Source organism: Triticum dicoccoides, chromosome 1B, assembly GCF_002162155.2.
Source record: "Triticum dicoccoides isolate Atlit2015 ecotype Zavitan chromosome 1B, WEW_v2.0, whole genome shotgun sequence".
Taxonomy (NCBI): Eukaryota; Viridiplantae; Streptophyta; class Magnoliopsida; order Poales; family Poaceae; genus Triticum; species Triticum dicoccoides.
Window position 1 is genome coordinate 183,641,285 of NC_041381.1, and position 10,057 is coordinate 183,651,341.

Consider the following 10,057-nt stretch of genomic DNA (forward strand, 5'->3'; position numbering starts at 1 on the left):
TGGAGTCGTACTCGTCGTGATTCAGATCACCGATGATCCTAGTGCCGAACGGACGGCACCTCCGCGTTCAACACACGTACAGCTCGACGATGTCTCCCACGCCTTGATCCAGCAAGGAGAGAGGGAGAGGTTGAGGAAGACTCCATCCAGCAGCAGCACAACGGCGTGGTGGTGGTGGAGGAGCGTGGCAATCCTGCAGGGCTTCGCCAAGCACCTACGGGAGAGGAGGAGGTGTCACGGGAGGGAGGGAGGCGCCAAGGGCTCAGGTGTGGATGCCCTCCCTCCCCTCCACTATATATAGGGGCAGGGGAGGGGGGGGGGGAGGCGCAGCCTTGCCCCCTCCTCCAAGGAAGGGGTGCGGCTAAGGAGGGGGAAGGAGTCCATCCTCCCCAAGGCACCTCGGAGGTGCCTTCCCCCTTTAGGACTCTCCCCTTTTTCCTTTATCTTGGCGCATGGGCCTCTAGGGGCTGGTGCCCTTGGCCCATGTAGGCCAAGGCGCACCCCCTACAGCCCATGTGCCCCCCCGGGGCAGGTGGCCCCACCCGGTGGGCCCCCGGGACCCTTCCGGTGGTCCCGGTACAATACCGATGACCCCGAAACTTGTCCCGATGGCCGAAACAGGACTTCCTATATATAAATCTTTACCTCCGGACCATTCCGGAACTCCTCGTGACGTCCGGGATCTCATCCGGGACTCCGAACAACATTCAGTAACCACATACAAACTTCCTTTATAACCCTAGCGTCATCGAACCTTAAGTGTGTAGACCCTACGGGTTCGGGAGACATGTAGTCATGACCGAGATGTTCTCCGGTCAATAACCAACAGCGGGATCTGGATACCCATGTTGGCTCCCACATGTTCCACGATGATCTCATCGAATGAACCACGATGTCAAGGACTCAATCAATCCCGTATACAATTCCCTTTGTCTAGCGGTATGGTACTTGCCCGAGATTCGATCGTCGGTATACCGATACCTTGTTCAATCTCGTTACCGGCAAGTCTCTTTACTCGTTCCGTAACACATCATCCCGTGATCAACCCCTTGGTCACATTGTGCACATTATGATGATGTCCTACCGAGTGGGCCCAGAGATACCTCTCCGTTTACACGGAGTGACAAAATCCCAATCTCGATTCGTGCCAACCCAACAGACACTTCCAGAGATACCCGTAGTGTACCTTTATAGCCACCCAGTTACATTGTGACGTTTGGCACACCCAAAGCACTCCTATGGTATCCGGGAGTTGCACAATCTCATGGTCTAAGGAAATGATACTTGACATTAGAAAAGCTTTAGCATACGAACTACATGATCTTGTGCTAGGCTTAGGATTGGGTCTTGTCCATCACATCATTCTCCTAATGATGTGATCCCGTTATCAATGACATCCAATGTCCATGGTTAGGAAACCGTAACCATCTATTGATTAACGAGCTAGTCAACTAGAGGCTTACTAGGGACATGGTGTTGTCTATGTATCCACACATGTATCTGAGTTTCCTATCAATACAATTCTAGCATGGATAATAAACGATTATCATGAACAAGGAAATATAATAATAATCAATTTATTATTGCCTCTAGGGCATATTTCCAACAAATGCCTGGCTTAAGAATCCAGATTTCCTTCCCCTGGTATCTGAGATATGGTCAAGGCCAGTTTATACTATCAATCCCATCGATTCTTTGAACATTAAGCTGAAGAGGTTCAAAAAATTCTTTAAAGGATGGGGATCTAATCTGTTTGGTCATAACAAAATTAGAAAGAGGATTATTAAGCTTGAGCTTCAGGAACTGGAAAAACTAGAGGAGGAGGTTGGTCTATGTGGGGAAGCCTACACCAGGAAACTTGACATCCTGGTTGAACTTAATGAGATGTATGTTGAAGAGGAGCTTCATTGGCACCAATTCTCTAATGAGAGGTGGCTTTTGAAAGGGGACAATAACACTGATTTCTTCCATAAGGTAGCCAATGGGCGTCGTAGGAAAAATTCCATGATATCCCTTGAGTGCGGATCAGTGACCATAGAAGGAACCAAAAACTTATTAGCTCATGCTACTGAATATTATAAAAACCTCTTTGGACCGGCTCCTGGCAACCTCTGTCAGATAGATGCAACGTTATGGTCTCGGGAAGAAAAAATTACTCCTGATGAAAATGATGACTTGACCCGTCCTTTCTCGCTTGAGGAGATAAAAAAGGCTTTGTTTGACATGAAATCTAACCGTGCCCCTGGACCGGACGACATCCCTGTTGAGTTTTATCAACATTGCTGGGAGGTAGTTTCCCCCGTTCTAATGTGCATGTTTGAGTGGTTTTATGAGGGCAAGCTTGATGTACAGAGATCGAATTATGGCATTATAACTCTGTTGCCCAAGTCATCAGATGCCAACAGAATTCAGCAATATAGACCCATTTGTTTGTTGCGATGTCCTTACAAATTACTCACCAAAGCCATGGATATTAGGGCTAGCAAATATGCGCATAAGTTGTTCAGTATACAACATAATGCTTTCATCAAAGGGAGACATATAGTTGATGGCATATTATTTTTGCATGAGATCTTGCACTATACTCATATCAAAAAACAAGTGGGAGTAGTACTTAAGCTTGATTTTGAGAAAGCTTATGACAAGGTTAATTGGGAGTTTTTACTTGATTATCATGTGAAACGTGGGTTTGACTCCAAGTGGTGTGGGTGGGTTTCTCAAATTCTTATGAATGGTACGGTTAGCGTTAAGATAAATGACGAGGTAGGACCTTATATTCAAAGTGCTAAGGGGGTGAGACAGGGCGATCCTCACTCCCCTTTTCTTTTTAATCTTGCGGCTGAATGCCTGACTAAGATGGTATTGACAGCTCAAAAGAATGGTCTTATTAAAGGGTTAGCTGCTGATCTTATCGAGGATGGGGTGGGCATCCTACAGTACACTGATGACACGGTACTTTGTTTTGAACACGATATCGACAAAGCCATCAATGTGATACACACACAATATCGCCACACGTATCATCAGTTGATAATGCTATACAAGTTGAACCAGTTAAGGAATCAAGCCATGAAAAAGTTGCAAAAAATAATCCTATATGTGCCGCCAAATTTCATCGAGGAAAGGATGGTGTGTTGCGTCAAATATGTGGATCAGGGTTCAGCGGTACAAGAAAATTAAACCGGGTTTATTTGGTGCCTGCTAGACATGATGAGTTTCGTGAATATATGACACATGATCTACGTAAAATAAATAGTCTGCCGCATGTGAAAGTGCAACGATGGATACACAAGCAATGCAAGAGTCAAGAGGAGCCACAGCCAGATGATGTTATTCCCACGTTTCGTACGCCTCCAGGGAATATTAGGATCGGCAGCTTCCTTTTCAATCTCCAAGCCAATATATTTGATGGATCTGCTAAAGATAAGTTCCCATGTTTTATTTAAATTGGGCTTTACCCCATTAGGTAGTGCTACGTGAGTAGCAGAAGTAGTATTTTTCCTTGTAAAAAGGTCCACGCTATGCTATAAACGTGATGACCAAGTCGTATTGATAAGAGTCCAGATTGTGTTGGCTTTCGGCCAGGTGCGTGCGTGAGGGTCGGCTATATAATAGCCAATGTGCGTCAGATGAGGGGAGTTTTAGTTTTTTTGGGTTTGTTTTCAGAGTTATGAAATATACAGAAAAACGTCCAAGTTGGGGACGACCATATCATGTATATTATCTGTGATTTTCTCATCGAGGAAATTTACTAGTGACGAAGGGTTGATCATCACATCGATGCCTACGTGCTGATCCGAGGGGGTCATTATTTTCATTTGTGTATTTTTATACACAGGTGAAAATTATCTTGAAGGTTGTGAGGAGGAACAAGGGGACAAACTGTTGATCAAGCATCGCCGTGAAAGATCGAGCCATCTAGACGCACGAATTGGCATCTCGCTAGTCCGTGCTTTCATCAAGTGGTATTCAGAGCAAAGGTTAGTCACGGCGACTCAATTTGTAATATCGTCTGCGAGTCAAGCATCAATATGTTGAGCAGGAACATATTGATGGAGGAGGAAGGCATTGGCGAGGTCACTCTTTTTCACACTCGTTGCGTTGTGAACGAACGACGTGTTAATCTGACAATCGATGAGAGTACAGCGGTCAATATGGCGAGCATCGAGGTGGTGGAAAAATTGGGGCTGAAGATGACGCCTCTTGAAAGACCGTACACGCTGAAGTGGTTCAAAGGTGAAATCAAAATTACGCATCAGATTTTGCTAATTTTTGATCTCGGGAAATATTGTTGTGCGGAATTTTTTCATGTTTGTCCTATGCCCATGGTGTCGTGCCATCTGCTACTTGGGGACCCATGGTGCAAGCGTGTTGGGGCTGTTCGGGATGTCAAGAAAAATAGTTATTCTGTATCACGGAAGGGCAAAAAAATTTGTTTTATTCCCATGCCAACGGATGTGTTCGCTGTTGATTGGAAAGATCGTTTGCGAAAAAGAAAAGAAGAGGTAGAAGAAATAAAAGAAGAAGTTGATGCACCGATGAAGGGTCTAAATCTTTTAGTGAAGAAGGTGCAGGAGGATGGTGATCCTAAAGGGCAGCGTTGGAGTGTTTTTAAAACACAGTGCAAGATCAAGGACCAGTCATGCAAGATGATAATTGATGGTGGCAGTTTTACTAATGCTATTAGCAAAGATCTCGTGCAAGCATTGGGTTTGTCCATGTGGCGGCATCCGCAACCGCACCACGTGGAGTGGCTATTCAACTCCGGAAAATTAAAGATTACACATAAGGTACGCGTGCCATTTGTTGTTGGAGATTATATTGACAAGGTAGATTGTGATGTCTTACCGATGGACGCTTGTCAGTTGCTATTAGGGAGGCCATGGCAATTCGATCATGACGCGGTGCATGCCGGGAGATCCAACACGTACTCATTCATGCATGGTGGAAGGAAGCACGTGCTAAAGCCGATGCTGGATAGTGCAATCACTAGAGAGCGGCAAGTTCGAGAGAGGGAGGTCGTGTTGAAAAATGACTTGAAACCGCGGACGGTTTCGCTTCAAGGAAGGGAGGATGATACACACACAATATCGCCACACGTATCATCAGTTGATAATGCTATACAAGTTGAACCAGTTAAGGAATCAAGCCATGAAAAAGTTGCAAAAAATAATCCTATATGTGCCGCCAAATTTCATCGAGGAAAGGATGGTGTGTTGCGTCAAATATGTGGATCAGGGTTCAGCGGTACAAGAAAATTAAACCGGGTTTATTTGGTGCCTGCTAGACATGATGAGTTTCGTGAATATATGACACATGATCTACGTAAAATAAATAGTCTGCCGCATGTGAAAGTGCAACGATGGATACACAAGCAATGCAAGAGTCAAGAGGAGCCACAGCCAGATGATGTTATTCCCACGTTTCGTACGCCTCCAGGGAATATTAGGATCAGCAGCTTCCTTTTCAATCTCCAAGCCAATATATTTGATGGATCTGCTAAAGATAAGTTCCCATGTTTTATTTAAATTGGGCTTTATTCCATTAGGTAGTGCTACGTGAGTAGCAGAAGTAGTATTTTTCCTTGTAAAAAGGTCCACGTATGCTATAAACGTGATGACCAAGTCGTATTGATAAGAGTCCAGATTGTGTTGGCTTCCGGCCAGGTGCGTGCGTGAGGGTCGGCTATATAATAGCCAATGTGCGTCAGATGAGGGGAGTTTTAGTTTTTTTGGGTTTGTTTTCAGAGTTATGAAATATACAGAAAAACGTCCAAGTTGGGGACGACCATATCATGTATATTATCTGTGATTTTCTCATCGAGGAAATTTACTAGTGACGGAGGGTTGATCATCACATCGACGCCTACGTGCTGATCCGAGGGGGTCATTATTTTCATTTGTGTATTTTTATACACAGGTGAAAATTATCTTGAAGATTGTGAGGAGGAACAAGGGGACGAACTGTTGATCAAGCATCGCCGTGAAAGATCGGGCCATCTAGACGCACGAATTGGCATCTCGCTAGTCCGTGCTTTCATCACAATGTCAAGCTCTTGCTTTATCTCTTTGAACTCATGTCAGGTTTGAAGATCAATTTTGAGAAAAGTGAGATCCTTAGTATCGGAGGAGATAATGATATTGATTTAGTATACGCTGATATGTTTGGTTGCCAAGTGGGCACCTTACCTATGAAATACCTTGGGGTCCCAGCAACATACTCCGCTCTTAAAAATGCGGATTTAGATTTCCTCGATGGTAAACTGATTAAAGAGCTTGATGCCTGGGTGGCCTACGCGGCTTCTTCCGGGGCTAGACTCACTTTATTGAGTTCCAACCTTGATGGGATTCCATCTTATCTCATGTCGATGTTTCTTTTCAATAAAACCTTTATTGAAAAAATGGATAAATATCGTAGACGATTCTTTTGGAGGAGGAAGAACAAGAAACATGGATATCATATGGTTAAATGGGCGAGAGTTTGTCGATCTAAGAAAATTGGGGGGCTGGGTATTAAGGATCTTCATAAACAGAATGTTGCCTTACTTGTTAAATGGTGGTGGAAGCTCGAAACAAGCGATGGCTTGTGGCAGCGTATAGTCAAAGCTAGATACTTTAATAACAAGACAGTAGCCAATATACGAGGTCGTGTTTCTGATTCCCCTTGCTGGAAAGCTATCATGAAAGTCAAGAACTCATATATGGCTGGTAGGAAAGTCATCATCAATAGTGGTGATCTGACTAGGGTCTGGCATGATCCGTGGATAGAAAACACCATTTTGAAAGATCGATTCCCTGATCTGTTCAATATTTTCCATGATCAGGAAAGTACTCTTGCATCCTGGGTAACGAAGGGCTATGATTTAGACTTCAGACGCAGATTGACAGGTGTGTTGGGCGAGCAGTGGACTTGGATGGTCATGGAGGCTAAAAAGCTCTCACTGAATAATGCCCCAGATACTATTTCATGGGCTTTTAGTAGTAAAGGGAAATTTACGACTAAATCGATGTATGAATGGCTGGAAAGAAACCTGGCTGGTCCCAATTATAATTGGGTTTGGAAAGCCCTTGTTCCGTTGAAGATTAAAATCTTCTTATGGCAGTTATTTCAGAATGCTGTGTTAACGCGAGACAATATGCGCAATCGGAAGTGGCCTGGGAATCCTATGTGTTCCTTTTGTACAAATATAGAGACTGCGAACCACTTATTTTTTACCTGCCCGCTTGCTCGCACAGTTTGGGGCGTGCTGGGAATGACAGTTGGGGTTTCTTGTTGTCCCCGATCTCTTTGGCAAAGCTTTGCCTGGTTTTATAGGTTCTTTCCAGGAGGGGATCAATTCTATATGATGATCACTACTGCCATATGTTGGGAGATTTGGTGTCTCCGCAATAAAGTTACCTTTGGCAATTATGTAGCTCGTACTCCACTGGAGGCTGTTTTCACTGCCTGCTCGTTTATGTTGTATTGGGCAGGTTTTCTCAAAGCTGAAGACAAGGCGAAATTCCAAGCTGGCGTGAAGAGGCTGGCGCACGTGGCTGCTGCGCTGGCGGACAGACCCTTCTCTCAAGACAGGCTTCTCTTGGGCGACAGGGATGGGATCCAGATTGGTTAGCTGGGGTTCGCTACTTGGGTCTCCTTTTTTGGTCGTATCATCCACTGGGGTTTGATGCCCGCTGGACCTTTGTCTTCTGGTCTTATTTGGCTAGTCGTTGAGGTATACTGGTAGTTTCTTCCTGGGAACGGTTATCCTTAGTTGGGTAGTGGCTTGACTGTGTCATCAGGTTTTTGCCCCATGGCGGATGATCCGCTCGAGGATCATCATGCGGTGGGTTTCCTGGTGATGCACCAGCTCGCACCCCCCTTTCAGTCTCATTTTGCTTTTGTAGTCAGTCGTGTCCTTTGGTTTAGTCTCCTTTAGTTAAAGTAGTCGTCTTGGTGCTTTAACAAACTTGGTTGAAAACAGAATGATGTATTTTCGTTGATTGCAAAATTAATGGAAAGGGGTGTGAGCCCGGTTGGAAAAAAAGAACTCCAGTACTCAGTTCTCTCAGGAGAAACGTCGTTACTCGATAGTCATACAGTTACAGTGTGATCGAGCTAGGTTTCACGAGCCATTACACACAAGAAGAGTATTCCAATTACAACTTGACCAAAAAGAAAAGAGTATTCCAACTTTACACGGTGGGGGTTTCCAACCAAAAGACGCGTAAAAAGGAAAGTTTGTTGCAATCCGGCAGGCATCAGAATCCGGAACGCATCGGAAAGATCGGGCTCGGTGACTTGGATTGCTGCTGCTGGCTCGCGGACTGCAGCGCCTGGTCGACCATGGCGGCGCGCGACGCCCGGGACACGGCCGTGCCGCCGGCCAGCGCTCGCTGGTAGGCCTCGTCGTCCTCCATGCTCGCGCCCCCTTCCAGCGCCAGGTGCACGAGGCGGTGCATGTCATGCGACGTCAGCTCGTGCTGCTCGGTCAGCTCGGGGCCGTCCGAGCGCGCCTCGAAGCCCGACAGCAGCAGGTTCGCTCCCTCCCCCGCGCGGGCGCCGCGGTACTGGCGCACCGTGAACTGGGCGCCGCAGCCGTCCTCGTCATCGTCGTCGTCCTCGTACGCGGCGACGGCCCGCTGGCCGTGCAGGCTCCGCGCGCCGCTCAGGTCGAATTCCCCGAACTCCATGTCGCTCCCGCTCTCATCGTCGTCGTCGTCCGACGCTGCCTGCTCCTCGGACGCGTCATCGTCTACGAACACCACGCGGAGGCGGAACTCCATGCCGCCGAGCTCGTCGAGCGCGCCGCGTCTCGCCCCGACGCGCTCCGCCGCCCTCCTGGCCTCCATCGCGACCTCCGGGCGTATCATCGGGTTGTCGAGCCTGGCCACGAGGTCTGTGAACACCCGGTCCGCGGCGCCCCGGCGGCCCAGGTCGCGGAGCGGCACGCGGCAGGACACGTCCTCCATCGTGTCGACGTCCACGGGGCCGCCGCCGTAGTCGCTGCATTGCTCGACGAGCAGCCGGAACGTGACGTCGGGCTGCGACGAGCCGCACGAGTCTGCGGCCGGGATCTCGGCGAGCAGGACCAGCTTGTCGGGATGGCTGAGCAGGACGTGCTCGTTCACGGCGGTGGCCATGTCTACTCTAGCTGCGCGTACACCAGCGGACGAACTTGGACGCTGATGAGTAATTTGATTGAGTGCGAGAACGTCGCAGGCTGTGCTCCTAGAGCGGAACCGGGGCCTGCTTATATAGCTCAAGGGTCATGGCGGCTGAAACAAGTGGGAGCCGAACTCGACTCGGACGAGCAGTCCAGAAATCCCATACCGGAGTCGTGGCCGGAATCGGATGTCAGGGTTCTGAACCTGTTACATGACTCTATCCAAGTTCAGTTATCCAACGGTTATGAAGCATCTGGGCTATGAGGATCCAATGGCTCCTGTGCTCGCGTGTTACTGTACCGTTTCATTATTGCCTGTACTGTTTACTTTCATACCATTGTCGGGCTATATAAGAGCTGGTGCACAGCGCTTGTACCATCATCTATTCTGCCGAGTTGAACTCAATTATACACTTAAAAACATTCATCTTATAGTAGACATGGATATTCGCAGTGTATAATCTTAGCCAAGATCCACATCGAAACCCTAGCGAGCTCCCTCGATCCACAGATTCCATGCTTCAGACAAGACAATTGGTAATCATAGCACATGCTTTCCTCGGCAGCTTGAGATGTGTGTCTCACTGTAGATCATCCCACCCACCTCTCCCTTAATTCGGTGTTGGGCGGCGGCGGCAGCGATTTCTGGCAGCGGTGTTTTTGGGTGGCGTTAACGATGGTGACCATCGGGCGGCGTTGGCGGCGGTAGAAATCATCCGGCGGCAGCTCCTGTTCGTGTTCTGGTTACCAAAACACTTTGTTTCGGGGTAAAATCCCAGGAACAATGGCGAGTGATGCTGCAATTGGAGGAGTCTTCTACGGCGGTGACATGTATCACTCCTCTGTTCGGGTTACCGTGCTACGACAGTAAAATTCCTCTCGGAGTCAGTGATACAAGATGGGACTTAACCA

The 10,057-nt window shown here is 47.5% G+C and overlaps 1 protein-coding gene across 1 annotated transcript; it reads right to left on the minus strand.

Moving 5' to 3' along the window:
- Positions 1 to 8,190: 8,190 nt before the first annotated feature.
- On the minus strand, positions 8,191 to 9,435 carry LOC119350284. The gene has a single exon (XM_037618194.1). It carries the CDS (start codon positions 9,120 to 9,122, stop codon positions 8,241 to 8,243), a length of 882 nt encoding a protein of 293 aa, XP_037474091.1. The 5' UTR covers positions 9,123 to 9,435; the 3' UTR covers positions 8,191 to 8,240.
- Positions 9,436 to 10,057: the final 622 nt, after the last annotated feature.